Raw genomic sequence first — 19,589 nt, 5'->3', positions numbered from 1 at the left:
TGAGACTAGAAATTAATCGAGAATAGAGGATTTCATGGTACACGCTGAGTGCGATATACCCTGAAGGATATTTACGTACAAACGGAAGTGAACCGTGTGGTATGTCGGCATGTGGGTGGTAGACCACTCAAATCCAGAGATCAAGTAGTCCAAGTGGTAAAGACCTCTCGATCAATGCTCCAATCATATATTAATCACTTTTTCTTGGCCTTCGGAAATCTTTATTAAATTCATTTGAAAGAGAATAGAGAACGCATTTGTCGACTGAGTGTTGTGACATTCGTGGAAGATGTCGCGAGATTTCAGCACAAACCATGTGTTTTTATTTGACAATGGGAACGATCTATTTGTAGATCATCGTCGTTGCAAGTGCTCGACACTCGCATTTCCCTCATTTTGACTTGCCTTTTATTTTCTTTACCAGTTCTGCAGCCCCTAACCAATTGGAACTCCTCAGTGAGATTAAAGTGCACCATCGTGACGTTGGAACACGACAAATTGCTTTTCAACTATGGCTGTTGAAAAATTTTTCCCCTATCACACTGATTCTTGGTTGGAGAATTATGAAAAGTTGAAGATACTGTTATGTATCTCAAACTTTGAACTGAATCTTTGTTAACGGGTAGAGTCGATCCTTCGATCGCTCTCGAATAATTTTTTTAACGAAATGGTGAAACTTTTAAAGTGAAATCATCGTTAATAGGGCGATTACCTCGAAAGCACTTTTCGGGAAATTTCATTGGCCCCGTAAATTCAAGAAAATAGTATTTTTTCCATTCAATAATTTTGAATTTTTTAATACTCACCAAATTGATAGTGACTATCAGATCATACTGCTGTCTCTGTCCCTTCTTCTTGTTTTTCCCAGTTTTGACTGAAGCCGCTTTGGGTGTGACCTTGACTTGTCCTTTTTGTGCACTTGGTTTTTGGGCTGGTTTTCCCGGACCTTTGGCACCAGGCGCACCCTTCTGACCACCGGTCAGGGGAGCTTTTTGTCCCGAGGCACCCTTTTGATTAACGTGACCTACTCCATCCGCAGGTTTGTTACGTGCCTGGAAATCGATCGTAAAGTTATATTAAATTCAATTATTTATGAATTCCATTACGATCTTGACCTGTCGCAATCGGTTTGCAACTACGGGCACAACGCGAAAGCTAACTGAAATAATCCCCAAATAAATGCGTCCGTGAATGAGATATTTTCTCAAATTTTTCAGAAACTTATGTAATTCCAGCTCCCACTCACAATTTGTCAAATAAATGGTGAATGGAGAGGAATTGAATTCTTGTTGACGTATCGCCTTCCCTTCAATTCATACTGAAAACTCAAATAAAGAATAAAAAATGACGCATTGTCTAATTCCTACGGCTCACATATTTCAGGAATAAAATATCCAGAAATTTATAGCATGAGGAAAAACTGTAGCATATGAAACGAAATTCCATGGGTGTTTTGGAGGGTTTTGGGATGGGTAGGAGAAGCTGAAGAAAGTGGGACACGAGCGATCGAAACTTGCAGAGTAGAGCTCACGGTTTCTCCCTGAAAGTTGCCGAATGGGGAATTGCGTTGAATAAGAGACGGGAAAGGGCCGAGGGGGGTAGAAAAGTCAAGAAACGGTTTGTATATAGAATCACCTTGCAATGCATTTACTAATAAATCACGTCGATGTACCACTCAGCCTCGTGCATTGAGAATTCCACGCGTCTTTCTCGGATTGAGATGAATTCCCTCGCGTGGGATAATATGGGATTCTGAAATATAACAGCGGACAATATTTTCGTAACCAGAGACTGTCGTCGGAATTTTTTTTTTCCAACGATCAGGTGGAAACGAAAATAGTCGGAATGAAGACCTTGTTAATTTCCACGACGAGTTTGTCTAAACGATAAGTTAGTCGTGTCAGTTAAAATTCCAAGGATGTTTTCGATTATTAAAAATAGACGCTAATTCGTTATGAGATTTTTTTTAATGGAATTCCTCCAGTTTCGAAATTGGTAAAGCGCGTCAGGAATAATATTTTAGGCAAGTTACTTTGAATTGAAGGATTGCATTGCCTTCCCCTTCACTTGGTATGTACTTCAATGTGCTTGCCAAGGTTAGTATTCATAAATGTTGCGGAGTAACTCGAAAGAACTGTGCGAAGATCTGTGCCATGAGTAAGATTAATCCGATTTACGACCCAGCTGCACTTTAAGGGTTGATTCTCAAGCTACTCAATTCTCACGAAAGCGTCTGTTTTATTATTTCCTTCAACTTCAAGTACACCCTTAATATTCACCCCGTAACAACTCATCACAGCAGCATCCTTCCAATAGGAAAACATTATTTCATCTCGTGGTTGCAGAAAAACATTTTGAAAGAGTGCGCAGGGATTTCGAGCCGTTGATATATGATACAGTGGATGCAAAAAATGGGAAGGAATTTATTTGGCTGTTGTAAATCACTCAATTTGTACTGGGGAAGATTTATCAGCCTCCCACCAGCGGGAATCTTCCCTTCCCCATGCCCACCTTTTGAGAGTGCCTCTTGTGCAAATCCCCAGAGTTTTGCAACTCAACTTTCAAAAACTTCTGCTTACTCACGTGCTAGTTGCAATATAAATGCCTGTTATGTCAAGCCGTTAATATTGCAACGAGTAAAAATTTTCGGGGACTTCAATCGAGAACGTTCAATCGATGCGTTCAATCGATATTTTTTTTAATGAATGGAATGGGATTTCCCGATCCAAATTAATATTACCGCTGAAATTCGAAATAATTGGGCGCTCACGGTGGACACTGAATTGTTCGAGTATATTTATGTGAAAGCTCTAAAAAATGAATAAAAAAAAAATCCGAATGAGGAATTGATGGACGTTCATGCTGTCCGGTAGAAAATGATAAAAACGCGGGACTAGTCGATGGAAAATATTGTTCCGGCAGTTTTGAATAGTGGAAAAAACCCGATGATGAATACTCGATGCTATTGTCCGGTTGCATCCCGAAGAAAAAAACTGGCGGTGTTAGTCGGTTAGCTGTGCCGTTTTATTCCATTCCAATCTTTTAATTAAGAGACATGAACTCGTGATTGCGCTAAACCGTTTTATCTCAAATGAGTCCCAATTATGATTGGAAAAATTAGAGTTTAAAATTGGATTATCTCACATACATTTTGGCCATTTTACGGAACACATACTGGCTGCAAAGCTCTTCTTCATCAGATGAAGGAGAACGAAATGGAAATATTTTTCTCTGTTCTTTCTTGCTTCCCTGGAATATCTATGCTTTGGCTCTCAGTCGTTCTTGCGTCAACTCGTTGCCATCCAGTTGTTTGAGAGTTGTCAAAGGTATGCTGACGACAATTTGAGGACAAAACTGAGAAGTGACACTTATTTATAATGCCGTTTCAAGTAAAGTTTGTACAGTCGTCAAAGGCTGGTGAATATATAACAGACAAGAGGTTGCAATCAACGGATTGTTTCCCTCCGACATTTGCAGACTCACTAGTGTATACATTGTATATAATTACGGACTCGGTGACAATTGATAATTCATTGTGATACCGTAAGAAATGAATGCATCCACGGAATTCGTCGAGTTGGTCGATTTGTTGATTCCGTTACTGACGCAGATAATCCGAAATTTATCTATCAATGTGATAATTATTACTGATTCTATTCTCGAAATAAACTGGATCGTATAATGATTCTATGGAGACACTGAGGGGACACCTTACTACGTACATCAGCGTGGGCAGTGGAAGACTGACGAGATAATTATAGTAGAACCTAACTCTTCCTCATCCGTTTCACGTGTGCAAAATCCAGTTGTAATTACTTTTCCTCCAACGACTTCTTGTCAGTTAATTAATGGGTAATATAGGCCGTTATATCTTCCTTTTAGTTTAAAGTTAAATCCTTTTTTACGTGTCACGCCAAAGGATTTGCGAACGAGCGTTTTTATTGAGGCGATAAGACGCAATGTTCTCGTCAAAAATGATTGACTCGGAGGGAATACTAACTCCTGAATATAAAATGAAATATCCGCTGTGTATGATAAGAAATTTTTGACAATTTTCAATGCCGAATATCTCTGGGGATAAAATCGATATTTCAAGAGTCTCCTTATCTCAAAATTTTCCATGCAATTAATAACAAAATTCCACCCTCTGAATTAATTATGTAATGACATACATATTCTGTCGTCGGAGGTATGTTGAACCCCCGGATACTTCATCAGTGTTCCATTAATCAGATGTTACGTGCGCCAGGCAATTTAATGGAGGGTGAGCCCTCAGTTCAGTGGCGGTAGCTTCCGGTAATGTGGAACAAACAATTTCCCCTAGAGATGTGATGACCATTTCTACATGGAAAGTTGAGTCAAGTCTCTTAGGACATTGTAATGGGAGGGGCAATGCAGTTTGTGCGTCAAGAGGTGGCTCGATTGATGGAAACAGAGGGGGACTTTACCTTGTTTCTTGTAATCATTATCTGATGAGAATGGCTTGGGGTTGATGTAAGTAGCGGCCTCTTGGCACGCCAGGGTACTCAGCTGTAGCTGAAAATTGTTTCGCAAATGAATTCAACAATTCCCAGGGTTAATTACATGGGTAAACCACTTGCCAAGGGAACATTTAATCGATCATGTTAATAAGATTATTTCTTTTTCACTGTATTTCAACATTTGCCAAATATTTTCCACTTTTATTTTTATTCCACGCTTGTCCCATATTTTTTTCATTCCATACTAGCCTCAGATGGGATATTTTTTAATTTTTTTTTGCTGAAAGCAACTCTGTCTGTCTAGAACCACATTTTATGTCTTTCGTAGTCCTCAGATTCGATGAGAAGAACTGCTGACTGTAAAATACGGCAGTCGCATGGAAAACGACAGTAACATAGCCGTTTTGAAATAGCCTTCTACCGTGTCTTCAATCTTATGGTTCTTTTTGGTGTCTCCAAGAGGCTCTACACTCACCAATATCGGGGCTGTTCCTGGTGGTGTATTTTTCCATCGGTCTCATGATTCCTGACGAGCACGAGGGGCTTGTCGCTATCCATGAAGAGTTGAAAATATTCAAATGTCGCTGTAAAAATATAAAAATTGTCTCCCAAGCACTCATATTCAACCCAACGATAGAGTTTATATTCCAACATGACGATTGCAGCGTTGAAAATTTTTATTTCCTCGCGGAAGCTCGAAGAGACATATTTTTTATTCGAAAATATTTTCATTCTGATAATCAAACTGAAATTTAAAGACAGAAAGTAGAGAAATCAAATCCCTGGAGATAATTCCTCGGGGGAAGTGAATTAGAGTGGGAGAATCTGTCTTGTACCTCGAGCTTTTTTCTCGTGAGAATTTCGTCACATGACGTACCCATGTCTCTCAATACAAGCATATGACACGGTTCTTTTTTTTTTTTTCTGTCCCCTGAATATCCAACGAAGTGGCAACGAGCAAGACACTTGTTCCTGCCGATTGGCCGTTTCTGTTTTCACTTGGTCTGTAGTATTATAGCCCATCTTCATGGCATCACTGATGGGAGTAGGAGGAACAACAAATGGAAGGCGGTGGCAAAAAGCGTTTGCCGAAGGTTATAAAAGTTATCCTGCTAAGCTAAAGCTAGTTTAGTGTGGGTGAGACACTCAAGATTCAGTCGGTCGTGGAATAAAGCAAGAGCAAGAACTCTCAGCATAATGGTCAGTTTACGGATTCTTAAATTACCCCGGTCTTCAGCGTATAAAGTGTTTACATTCCGCTCAATGGGATGAGAGAAAAAAAATTAAAATACACTGTTTGTTGTGCTCTCTTTTTTTTCCCCCATTACAATTCACTTCATTGTTTTAATGCCGGAAATTGTCTGTCCACTCGTTAAGTGACGTTAATGAATGATTTATTATTGGAGGAATTTCGGAATGGGGCGGATTATTGAATCAGCTGACACAAACATCAAGCGCTTTTTTTATGAAGATTTTTTTGTGCCATAAAAAAAGTTCTTGGATTCTCAAGAAAAATATATGTCACGTGATTAATATATATTTCGCATATATAGATTTTACTGTGCAGATTCAAACTCGATAATGGCGAGAAATCGGACACGTACCTATGATTAATCCCAGTAGAATAATTTATTTTTAACCGTTTTATTTTTCCTGCTTTTCATTCATGGAAAGCTCAAAGATGAAAGGTATGTCGATGCAATTTCACTGGGGCTTGTTTGCCGGATCGATATGAACCCACATTCATCATGCAGTTTTCCGATTTCCAATTAAATCGCTCTCGAGTATATTTTTCACCTCCCGAATTGGACGCTTCAATCAGTATAATACTTGTTTTTGATTCACACGAATAAAAAGTAACAAGCATTAATGCCAAGCGTTTTGATTTTTGTTTTCAGGATGAGGAGCAGACAAAAAGTGAGTAGAAATAATGTCTCATCGGCTATTCGCTCTTTAAAACATTTAAATCGAGGGCATTTAATTATATCCACGGGAGAGTCTAGACAAGCGCATTCATTTTTCAAATTTTCCAGTCGGTCTCTTGATAATCTGTAATGAACCCGGCATTCATCAATCACGCGTATTATACTTGAATCGTTAAGACTTTCTGGTTTGGGATTTGATCGATTAATTTAGAAGGCATGACACTCATTCATCCGTGTAACTACGTCAACAAGTATATGGGCTTTGCCATTCGTATATAATTTTCCGGTGGGCGACAACACAACTCGCGGGGCTGGGATTTGGGTCAGTGAATTTTGTCGTGAGAGGTGGAATATGTATAAACTACTCCTGCAAATCGTCATTGTGAATTTCACGTAAACTCCGTGATTCCAATTGGTACTTCCAATCGTCGAATTTACATTACAAATAACCCCGGGGGAACTACCCAAAGTTTCATGTATTTCCAAATTTGATTTTTCTCTCGGCACTAAAAAAATTCAATTTCAATTAAAAACGATCACGACAATTTCTCACTCATCGCGGAATTTAAAAATCGTGTTATAATTTATTGATTGCCATTTCCGATATTTTTCTCTTCTAAAATTGCTTATTTATTATTTTAAAATGCAATGAAATTCCCGGGAGTGACCCTGCCGTCTGCAGATGCTTTGGCTTCTGTTTAAGACGGATTATTTATCAACCGGGAGAATAAATAAACCAAGTTCGACGTATATCGATGCATTTGGCAAACTTCACCGTTGATATTAAATTGCCATTGCGTTTTTGGAGGAGATAAAAATGGAATTGGTTTAGTTTCTGTCTCCATATATCATCCGATTGCGGAAAAATGACACACCACTTTTGCACATACCCGAGAAACTGATGGTTAATTCCGTCTTGATTGTTAATTGATTTAGTGTTGAAGAGGGCATTCTCTATGTTTGACTCTGGAAAAAAGGGAAGCATCGAAAAAGAAAAGGTGAAGACCATTCTAAACACTCTGGGCCACACATTCGATGATCAGGAGCTTGAGTCACTGCTCCAGAAAGAAGATGAAGAGGGTGAGTAATTAATGAGAAATTAAACCTCAAACATTCGTTCTTATGAATTAAATATGCGAATTCTCCAAGGCTGACTCATAAAGTAAACTGACTCAGAATTGATTTATCGATTCCTTAAAAACTTGGATAGATAATTACGTAGCCCCCAACTGACTGTATAATCACGACGATAATTTATTATTTCGTGGTCTCCCTGTCACCACAAATAAAAAATACAAATTAACTCAAATGCAACATAAGAATTTAATATTTCGTAATTCTAGAGAGAGGGTAGCGCCTAAATTTCGTACTTTTCACCACGACTATCACGGCTGAATATTCATTACTAATAAGCAACGAACCGGCAAAATGGTGGGCGTTTATTTTATCTGGGCATCAGTTTCTCCAGGATATCTCCCGCTTTCCGGAAAATAGGAAATTTTCTTGAGAATGTTTTCTGCAGAGCGTAAGAAAAGCTACCAAAAAGCTCACGAGAATTTCCTTATCCTCAAGATGCAGAGATATTTCCAGAGAACTCAAGGAGTTAAGGGAGCTTAGAATGTTTTTTTACTCCGCCCATCTCATGAAAGTTTATCATAACAGCCAAGACTCGACGCATTCACACATATATTCATGTTTCGTGAATTGAGAATTTTCTCTGTATAAAAAGAAAATTGGAAATGGGATAAAATGCCTTCAATAATCCTGAGGCAGTGGCATTATATCCGTCGCTCGTTTATCTCATCCCACTGTGTCACTCCTGAATAGCCGTGTGAGAGCAAAAAATCGTAAAAGCGTAGATGTGTTAGGATCTTCACTATATGACACCCTCGTATGTTGAGGTGAAGTCATGAGCGGAAAGTGGTAAATGTTCTAACACGATGGTATTTAATTCTGGTGTAATGGGGCAGACTTGAAGCCCTGTCACCTGAATTAGTCTTAATCCATCGTGTTGTTCGGAAACAGATGCTAAAACGATCTCGCCCCTGAAGGTCTTCCCCAGGGGTTGTGGACATCGCTCTGAAACTATATCGAGCTAAATATTCCCATACTCATGAAATCAGTGAAGAGGAGATCATTATTATTCCAAGCACGTCGTCGTTTTCAATGTCCGATCAGGATTCTCTCACAGCTGATTCAGATTTAATCCTTTGATGTGCGGTAAATTCTCTGTTAATTATCGAAAGCTCCAACTGATGGTGAACTAATCGTCTCGGAAACTCATTATCGAGGATGCAATGGTTGGCAGGATTTTCGGCAGTTTAATGTGAAAAGTTTTGAATTTTCATGTTTTTCTTTTTTGCTTGAATTTCAGGAAGTGGTGTTGTGAGTTTTGACGCGTTCTGCAGGGTTGCCTGCCACTTCCAGGAGGAAGACGATGAGGCTCTCCAGAAAGAACTGAAAGAAGCCTTCAGGTTATATGATAAAGAGGGAAATGGATACATTCCCACGAGCTCACTCAGGGAAATCCTCGCTGCTCTCGATGACCAGATCACACCGGATCAAATGGATGGAATGATTGCGGAAATCGATACAGACGGCTCTGGCACAGTTGATTTCGACGGTGAGTTTTTAACTCTCCTAACTCTAATTGTTTATCGGAACTTTTATTTTCAATGAATTTTGTTCTTTAAACTCATTACGGTGGGATTTTTTTTTTATTGTGTCGAATACTTTTTCGTCTACTGGGCTCAACTAAAATTAAACCAAGTTGCATTCGTTATCAGGCTTATCGTGATTTCTGTGAGAGTAGGTGTGGTGAGAAAACTGGGATTAAATTTCTTGGGACAAATGAGCCCACAGGAATGAGTCTCTCCTGCTCCTCTCTCGAGGGGGTCTAAGATTTTAATTGCACCGAGAGCTCGAGGCATCGGTACTGTTTTTTTTTTGCACTTTGTGCATGCAATTCTGGGGCTTTACGATTCACTATTTGTGGGCGCCGTGTGTGTAGGTAATAATCCGCGGCCTCGTACATAATGAATGGAAAAAAGGCACATAAAAAAATTGCACACCACTGGGAATTAAAATTCACTTCCCTTTTGTTTCAGAATTCATGGAGATGATGACCGGCGACTGAGCCTGAATATTATACCAACAAAAAATTTTATTCATCCCACAAACAAGGTGACAAAAAATAAACAGATATGTATGACTATTTTGTGAATATTTCAGAAATAAAATATTCGCCATAAAAATCGTCCGTCAATTCCTTTAAAATTCTCGACTTCCGGATTTTTTTTTTTGAATCCTGATATATGACCGTATAATTTCAAACACCGGACACAATAGTCTCGACAATTCTCACCCAGTGGAGAAACTATACAGGTGGAGCATATATCGTAGTGAGTACCCAGAAGTCCCAGGCGGAAGATTTTAATCACGCTGGTCGCTCGCTTTAAACCTCACTCTTCATCCCCCTTTACACCCACCAACTTCTACTATTTCCACTGGACCCTCCAGAGATTAATGGATTTCCCACGAAAAGGCACGAGACGCTTTACTATTCGGTCCCCTCACGTTTTTTTTTCCCTCTAAACCCCCTTTTATCTTCTCCCTCCTCCATTCCCTTCAACTCTTTCCCTCCACTTTTTCATTCTGAATCGGCGGAACGAGATCTCCACAGAGTGCAAAGTCCTCGACTAAATATTCATGATTTCGTGAGCGATGAAGGAATGCAAATATTGGATGGCTGGACCGGCTCTGAGGGTCTTTGAGGGCTCATTGGGCATTCTATGCTACTTGTCCACTAGGATTCATCTTCATCTAGGAGTAGCACAGCTGACTGTTCAAATGCGATACACAACGATTACTCAAGTGGATTATGTCTGTCCCCTGACCCGCATGAGGGAAGAGGTATCAAGGTGACAGGGAATACCATGACTAGTAGTCAACATTATTATTGGGAGTACGTACGAAAATCCTTTAACACCAGGTGGAATTACCAAAAAATTTTGTTGGAACCCTGCCCGGAAATATTGGATGTGCACAGCTTGTTCCATCAAAGTGTAATTCGGTGGGTATCTAGAGGGTGATAAAAAGTGCTGGCGCATCTGAATGAAATTCAAACATCAATGGAATTGTTTTCCTTCAATCGAGATTTTTTTTTCGACTCCATGAAAATCGTGGAGGTATTCCCGGAAATTTGAAAATTCGAAATTTTTGGAAAAGTATCAGGGGAGCATAAAAATCGAGGAGGTATTCACTGAGATTGAAAAATTCGAAATTTTCAAAAAAGTATCAGAGCAGCATGAAAATCGAGGAGGTATTCGCTGAAATTTGAAAATTCAAAATTTTTGAAAAAGTATCAGGGGAACATGAAAATCGAGGAGGTATTCACTGACATTGATAAATTAAAAATACAGCCTTACACAAGATCTCGTCTTACCCGAGCGAAGGCTGGGGACAGGGGTACACCGTATTGTCCTGCATAATGTGTTCAACATGCCGTGCACCGGCTACAGTTTCCATTTGCAACTGATATCCACCCACCGGAATAACATGACACGATCCTGTTCTCAAAATACAACACAGTTTTTTCATGTACACAAAAAAAGAAATTCCCACTTTACTAGAACTGGTCTGCACATGAATGACCGTATCTACTGATCAGGTAGAAACAGCACTGAGATAATATAGTTTAAAGTCCCAGTTCGAGTCAGCCGTGCAACCGAATACAGGCTTGGGTAGTTTTCCGTGACTCTCTTCATTTTAAATTTTATCAGTTGAATTTTCGGCGAGCTCCACTATAGAAAAGAGTTCGAAGGGATCGATAAGAGTGAGGAAGACACTAACGCCCTTGAAAAGTTGAAATCCATCGGATGTCTGAGAAAAGACGAAGAGAAACGAAATGAACGAGAGAAAACTGAGGGACGTGACGGCATGAATGTAAGGTGTGCTATCTAGGTCTTATTTTTTTTTTCAGAGGAAAAGATTCGCTTGAGTTGGGATAGAAAATAAGAATCAGTGTTTGTGTGAAGAGAAATAGAGACGAAGCCCTTGGCGATTTATTTATTGGAGGTGAAAGAGAACTCTTATTTTCTGGAGAGGTCTCTATTGAGGGATTTTAGAGAAATCGTTCTGTCATGAAAATTCGTGGACACGTTTGAGTTCAACTCCGCGATTTATTCGAACCAGCGATTTTCAATCAATGAATTTCAAAATATAATTTGATCCTTAGCGGACATTCTCCCACTTCAAATAATAACAACAATTATGTAGGTGTTCACATTAATTCAAAATAATTATCCTGCCATGCTTGACCTCATTTCGCGAACAAAATTTCGGAAAGAAAAGGTCTCTACAATTTTTCTAGAGAATACACTCGCAAATTCCAACAATGGCTCGACAGAATGACAGTAAAACGCGTACTCTCATTTTAAACGAGTTGTCGAAGCAAAAAAACATCAACTGCATGTATGCAGGGAGTTTTTTTTTCAGTCATTTGGCACAACTGAACTACACAACATCCTAGCTCACGCTATATATTTTTCCTATATATTTTTCCAGAAATCCTGGTAAGGGTGTGCAATAGGATTTTTTTTTTGCAATTGTAATGAAATTAATGTCGATTGTGACAGACATGTTGGTATGGCCTTGATTGAAGTTACTGCACCTGAACCTCGCGTCAAGGTTTAGATGTCGTCGTACGGAATTAATAATTGAAGAGAAGAAGAGGTCAGTATAGAAAACTGAAGGCGGATACGAAATGGGGTAGTGGCTGCACCCTCGGGGCATCGATCGACAAAACTCCCACCACCCCATTCCTTCCCCGAATCCCACAACCACGACCTACAGTATAAAACGACTTTTCTCCACGCGCGCGCTTTACCAGTCCCTTCATTTATTGCTCTTATATATTTTTTCTCGCAAATATACCTGAGACGAAAAGTATCCACTGAATTTTTCCTCCAAGACTTCGCTAATGGATGCTCTATCAATATTTTCGAGGATTCATTATCGAAACAATTATTGGGTGCTCATGAGCGGCTTTTTCTCGTCTCATGAAAATTCGATAGAGTTTTTCTCTGCAAACATCGTTTAGAGAAAGCGGATGAAAAATACTTGAATTCTTCATGTGGAACGAATGCGAGATGAATTCTTCCGGATTTTTTTTCGGCTTGTAGGAAGCTTTGCCATTTTTTATACGTAATTTTTTTAATCGCCGATTGTGCTTGTGGAATTTTTTTAGGATCAGTTTACCTCATCATTATAAAATTCTTCTCATATTTCCGGGCGAATTTCGTATATTGTGGATCGTACCTTCATGAAATATTCAAAGCGTGGGTTGTAAATTAGCGGAATTTTTCGCGGAATATCGAAAATTTCAATTGAGCGTTGAATGGTAATTGTGGATGGTGAAATTGGGAGTTCCAGTGGCACATGAATAGAGATTTGTTAACAATTTCAAGTTTTTCATTTGAAATTCCAAATGTCATTTACCAACCAGCCATTCTTTCGCAACATTAGCGAGTGTATTTATACGTTCAAAATGAGGGGAAAATTTCCAACAATGTTTAACGATATTTTCTTAACCACTTGTTCTGCTTCAGCTGTTATGTTGAGTTCCCAGTAGTGTACCAAATACCCAGTTTGAAAATAGATAAAATAGAACACATAAAAACAAACAAGACAGGTGCATGCAAAAATGATGTAACTCTAAAGATTGCTGACAATGCACTTTTTTTTTAAAACTTTCGCAAATATGAACCTACGAATGGCATGGGTAAATGAATGGCAAACATGCGTCATATATTCCAATTGCGTGTCATCTACGATAGTCATATCACACATGCACCCTTGCATTGACCTCGTTAAAAAAAAAAATACTACGTTTCAGCCTCTAAAATGCAAAATTCCAGTAAAATCATTGAAAATGCTGAGAAATACAATTTCCCTTGAAACTAACATCTATTTGAGGAAAAATAAAGCTGAGAAGTCATGAACTGCCGCCATACGTAGGCGTAGTGCTTTAGAAAAACGTGAAGTAGCTCCGAAAAAAAAATGATTAAAAAAATAAAATTGTGTCAAGTGCTACGTACGGAGTCGAGGATATAAGTGACTTACTCTGCCGTAAGATGCACCAATTACTGGTTATCTTATTCATTTTAATTAGCATAATATAATTTAACGTAACAGTATAGTGTAACCACAAAACTCTATGGAACAATCTACGCTGAATAATCTCTTCAATTTCGTTGAAATTCTAATCACCAAAAAAAATCAATGAACTCTGTCTCTAATTGCTAGTCTATGTGGTTTCATATTGTGATCGTGGTATGTACCTGACTCAGGCTTCTAAAGCTACTTGTACTGGCGCTGCGAGCCTGCAAACACAAGTACAGTACAGGTCACCAATCACCACACTGCAGTTGAAAACGTGAATAATAATTATAAACAATAAGAAAAAAAAATGTCAAGTAGAATTGACGGAGATGTGCTAGAGGTAAGATAAACAGTAGATAGTCAAAACATTTAATAGCGAATAATAAGTGATAGCACATTAATCTGGTATGAGGCATTTCTTTGTGCGTATTTTGCATTGACGTGAATATTCGTGTAATTTATTTCTAATCATCGCAGTCTAGATATTATTTTATCATGATTGAAGATATTTTTCTTTGTCGTTTTATTTCATGTAGACATAGGCACAATTATAGCACTACACATCAAACAAAGAAATATAACTCTACCAGGAGAATTGAGTATCGACGAAATAAATTGTGTACGTCCGGAATAACAGCACAACTGACCTTTTTTTTATTAATGATCTTCATGAGGAATAAAGCACAAGTGATAGGCTCGGTCAACAGACATTAAAGATCAATAATGTCAATTGTTTATCGGAAGTATCTTGATTAACAATATTTATTGTTACAGATTTTTCTGGGGTGACAAACACCGGCAATTGATGCTGTTTTATTTGAATCTCTGGGGGAATAACAATCAATTCTCTCCCTCGGACCTTCTGTTTATTTTTGCTTTCCTCTCTCGATTTTATTCTGCATGTACCACAGGTCTCGACGTTTCTGTCACTCTACGGAACAAGAGTCACAACATCACGTTTTTTTTTCCCCCAAAACAAATAACGAAATTCAAACGCTGTCCGCACGAATTTTACACACGGTCGTGATATGAAAATCTCATTATATCTCTTTTTAATGATCCTGACAATACCGCAACTATTCCTGCAATAAAAAGAAAAATAATCAGACAGAATGGTTTTAAAAATGAAATTCAATCGTTCCCGATGGATTAAGACGGCTATACGGAATTAAAAAATGGTGGAACATGCAAATTGCAGATAGATTTCACGAATTAATTAGCCTAACCCCTGTCTACTCTTCGTACCATGATTAATCGGACAATTATGTTCAATTAGATGCGTTAATCCAACCGCACATTGGATAGCTCAGCAGATTCTCTGCGTGATAGTCTGACGAGGGCACGTGGCAGATAGACTTTGAAATGAATTTAATACTCCTCGAAAATCTCATTAAAATGCATAATGAATGTCTATCAGGGATGTAGAAGTGTTGAGGTCTATTCAGCTGTCCCTGCAGTTTAGAATGAAGGGTGATTAACACCTTGGTTGATAAAAGGTGGGAGGATCTAGTATGGGAGGTTTGGAAACTGCATAACGTCATTGTTGAAGTTTTAAGCTCAACTACATGCCACAGTCACGGATAATAGAATCTCCCCATAGTTTGTGCTGACAACATCATTTGTCCAGAACGATAATTTATATTCGAATGTCCATGAATTAACCGAATAATGCTCCATAAAATACCTCATGATAATTTTCCAGAAATTAGTGGTTAAATCTTGGAATAGTCAACGTGCCTTTTTGATAGAGCAATCTGACGAAACTGATTCCCTCGTTTTATTACTACTACATTGATAGTCACTGAAAATTTATGAAGATAATAACTTTAGAATTACTTCAAATGATTTATTTTTTGACATACCGTGACCCTTCGTAGTGTTACAAAATACTTGACAGCGGTTGATCCTGCGGAAGTGCCACTGCCGATTAACTTGAGTTACAGTAACATCGCACGGTAACTACGAAGATAAGACCAACACGGAAGTGTATCCACTCAGGTTTTGAAGTTCTCGAGGTGGTGGGAAGGGTTTGTGTCGCTTGTATAAGCAAGGACACAACGATAACGACAGGACTGACAAGACGTTACCGGATGAGATTGAGGGCCCAGGCCACACACGATAAATCGATCGGCGGTATCGCGTCCGAAGTTACATTGTATCTTTGGGCATCCCACAGGCAATATCGATACTAACGACGATCCTTTATCTCCCTTTATCTTCCTTTGAACTGATGTATCCATCAATAGTGATGAAAGGCAATTCCGGAAGCCGAGGGAAACATTGATGCATGTGATTCTCGGGAGTTTCATTTCAATCTACAAAGGTCGAATCTGCGGTAATCCCCCCCCTTGCCAATTGTTTCATTCAATCGGAAATTGAATAATTGGTTAAATAGTTCACCGCATATCTCATAATTTTTCATTTACATTGTAATTTTCATTTTCAAAAAACCAATTCGTATTTGATGGATTACTTTATCCGGACACTGGTCTTCTGTTCAATCTACTCAGTGCAATTATTTTTTGAAAAATTGATAACGATCGTACGACAGACCATCAATTTTTTACGAACGTGACAATACTCGTGCGAACAGCGTTAATAAGTGATGTGCGTGCAACGAGACTAAAGCCCGTAAAGTGACTCAATTACATCAATTGTCGATAACGAAATATTCCCGATTTCGCACTCGTGTGAGACTAACGAACTTTGACAATTACGAATACCGTATCATCATATCAATATATAAAAAAAAAAGAGGAAGGCCCTCAGGCACCTCTAGTTGAAATATAACCTCCGACAAGCTCCGGGCAATTTGAAATACTCCCTGATATACACGTTCACTCCATTCTCATGGAGTTTTCCCCTCATTGCATTATAGGTCGTAGATAAATTTGCTCCCTCACTGGCAATAATAATTAAGATAAATCCGCTAAAGCAAACATTACCTTGCTTCTGTTTCTCGGTGTAAAATCCTCCTTGCTCGCCTTTCGCCGTTTGTCCTTGAGGATCATCCGTGCAGCCGCAAACGCCATTTTGAAATTTACCGTAGCACCACTTTTTTAATTATAAATCACGACTCAAAGCTAGGTGGAAGTTACGTTTCGTCGGGGTTGTAACCGCACCAAAAAATTTATCTCAAATTTCATTCAACACTTTGTCAACGTTCCTTCAATTATCTCTAAACATCAGAATAAATCAACAGTCATCAACCCTCCAAGCCCTCCAATTCAATAAAATGCCTAATTTTTGTTAAATAGCCTCACTCCGCACACTGTTTAATCCATTCAATAATCGAATAATCATAACCCATGAACACGATTAATTACTCTAATACAGCAGTCACATTAACTGGTAATATATGTGCGATGACGAAGCATTATGTTTAACATTTCAATGTCTCTCAGTGATATCGAACCACTATCATTTGCTATCATTCGATGTGATTGATTATTCTCTGTGAACATTTGTCGCTCACTTTTCCATCAACTTCTTCCTTCTCTCCTTATCTATCGTCTTGACTTTATGGAAGAATACTACGTTGCAAGCGACTCTTTGGGACTCCAATGTGTCTTCATGTTGGATGTATTTACCAACTATTGGGAAATGGGAATGGCCATGAATCTAAAATCCAGTCAATATATTTTCGATGAAATACACGTTGTAGAATAAATTTGCTGTTATCATTGGCAAATAGTGTTTCCATGGCGATATTTATTGTCCATCGTAAAAGCGCATAAGGTGATTAAAAAGAAACGATGGAAAATCAATCCCACAGGGGCTCCAGTGATTGAATATATCGGGTACGAGAATTTGATGTACCTTTACAAGGCAACAAAATTTTGTTACGACATACCAGTCGAATGGCTATTTGAATCTATTCTGCATTTACCGTCGCCCTTTAAGGGCACATCTGTCATTGTTCTCGATGCCTTAACGTCGTGTACCGAGTGCATAAATGGGAGTACTGGTTATTATTTATGGCATGTAATGGGTATTCAGGCGAGAAGGACCTAATGAACATTTAGAAAACGTTTAGTTTCTTTCATTAGAATTTTATCCCACTCCTTTTACTCGAGCTGAGATCCTCCGAAATGCTAAACCATTCCATTTGTATTCAGGCATGATATAAAATTTAAGTGAATGCATCTCACCTACTTGCATCATGTGGAAATTACACGCACTCTGTAGTTAACGGAAATGCTGTGAAAATGAGATGTAAAATGGTTTTGGAAGAGTACCATTATACTCCGTCTTATTTCCCCTTTTTTTCAGGCTCTCTCGGCTTTCATTAATTATTCGCGATTCGATGCACTGCAAATGTTTTAATTCTGTGAATACAGCAATCCGATACAAGTTCTAGATATAATTTATTAGAAATTTTTCAGGAATTGTTGTGTTGGTGTGCAATGAAAAATTTTTTATGCAAATATATTTCTCCAAATATCTAAAAAATCATAGCGATTTCATTTCATTTCCTTTTTGGTCGTCTTGTTTTTTCTCGGTATCGTAATCAGGTGAGGGGCAAACCAAGATGTAAAGGGCGAGTATAAAATGGCGACAGGGTGCGAGAATGAATGAACGACGATGCATTCGAGTGGAAAACGGGTAGGAAGAAAATTGAAGAGGATTATTGCTGCATCATTTGCCCGCGAGAAGACGGAAGTTTTGGCCGATGTACATTACGCTGCACCGCACATACAATAGATGAGGGTGGATTTTCAGTGTTAATATATCCGCGAGATGTTGCGATATTGGGTCAGTAGAACGGCAGGAGATTTGGGATAAATTGTGAAATTCGTGGAAAATAATTGTCGCCAGTATTCGTTTAATGTACGTAAAATACCGAGAACATCGGAAATTTGTACTTTTAACGTCGCAATTACCCTCATTTGCCTGTACGGAACATGACTTGATGGAGTGACACCTAAAATATTCATAAATACTCAGTGATACTGGTGGTAACCACGCGTGCACATATTTTTTTTGCAATTTACAGGAGCGATTGATTGATAAGAATCACGCGAACTGAAAGAAAGCATGCAAAGTGGCAAAAGTGTTACAACCAATCCACTACGAGTGATGGGTGTACTGATAATTTGCGAAACAGGGAAATTATCGCCTCGATTTTTTATAATCTACTGCAGAATAAAAAATTATGATTTCAGATATGAAAATATGTGTGACTCAATCCCGCGGTGAGCAGTTTCATTTGAAATTCATGATTCATACACAAATAATTATTAACAGAGCTAAATGGATTTGAACTTTCAACGAAATCCATTTCTCGATGATAACTAATCCTTTCCACGAGTGCGGTGAGGAGACTAATCTTTTATAAGATGTAAGGCGAAAAGTTGAATCGAGTTTCGGTATCGAACGATGATGTGACCTGGCAGTAAAAAAAAAATTGGAACGCCAGTACCACACCTAGACCATAATGTCCCCTGATGATGGATTAGATTTGCACGAAGGTGAATAACATGCTAGAATTGAAAAGACCGGTAACTAACCTCATTTTTTAAAATTGCACTTTCAGTACTTGGGGGTAATCAAGCTCTTTGGTTCATTACTACAATTATGAATTCAACTGCTCCCAATGGATTCCATTTGGATTCCAATGGAATTTTCCGCAAACACTCGCAATGTCTAGCGATTGATAATGGAAAATTATGGCGTTAAATGATCCAAGGGAAATTGCCGCGTGGGACGCTAGCATGTGGCACGTATCAATAATGAGTCAGACACGTAGAATGAAATGAGAAGCTTGCTGTGATGACATGGTGTAAAAATTAGAAATGACGGAAGTATCGGATATGAATGGCTAAATATTTCCGGTCACGCGTCACCCCTGAATAATAAAAGATGATTTTTTCTACTTTCATCATCGAAGACGAGAAAAAAAATGGGAATTTTTCTGCTCTCGTTCTCCAATGAAATATAAAATTCATATAAAAGATGAATGACTAACAAACGGAATAAAATCGAGAACCGTTGGATACAAAACTGGAAAACAAAAAAAAAA

At 38.5% G+C, this 19,589-nt stretch overlaps 2 protein-coding genes across 4 annotated transcripts in view; one reads left to right on the top strand and one right to left on the bottom strand.

The window, feature by feature from the left end:
* The window catches only part of LOC105269266 (neo-calmodulin), a 48,424-nt gene that overhangs the window by 11,361 nt on the left and 17,474 nt on the right, over window positions 1-19,589 (bottom strand). Inside the window, exons 1-3 of one of the 3 annotated variants that reach the window (XM_011309370.1) lie at window positions 16,513-17,188; window positions 13,747-13,788; window positions 807-1,052 (exon numbers count right to left, since the gene is read on the bottom strand). In XM_011309370.1, the coding sequence (XP_011307672.1) occupies window positions 807-1,052; window positions 13,747-13,788; window positions 16,513-16,599 (375 nt within the window). In that variant the 5' untranslated portion in view covers window positions 16,600-17,188. Of the gene's footprint in view, window positions 1-806; window positions 1,053-13,746; window positions 13,789-16,512; window positions 17,189-19,589 lie in introns of those variants that run through there. The other 2 variants (XM_011309371.1, XM_011309372.1) reach the window with 2 other exon arrangements.
* Window positions 5,557-9,632, top strand: LOC105269264 (troponin C). The gene is made up of 5 exons (XM_011309369.1): window positions 5,557-5,681; window positions 6,380-6,398; window positions 7,343-7,486; window positions 8,781-9,029; window positions 9,514-9,632. Exons 1-5 carry the CDS (start codon window positions 5,679-5,681, stop codon window positions 9,540-9,542), a joined length of 444 nt encoding a protein of 147 aa, XP_011307671.1. The 5' UTR covers window positions 5,557-5,678; the 3' UTR covers window positions 9,543-9,632.

This window comes from Fopius arisanus, unplaced genomic scaffold (genome assembly GCF_000806365.1).
Source record: "Fopius arisanus strain USDA-PBARC FA_bdor unplaced genomic scaffold, ASM80636v1 scaffold00066, whole genome shotgun sequence".
Lineage (NCBI taxonomy): Eukaryota > Metazoa > Arthropoda > Insecta > Hymenoptera > Braconidae > Fopius > Fopius arisanus.
Note: the sequence above shows the minus strand (reverse complement) of the source record. Positions and strands in the feature narration are given on the sequence as shown.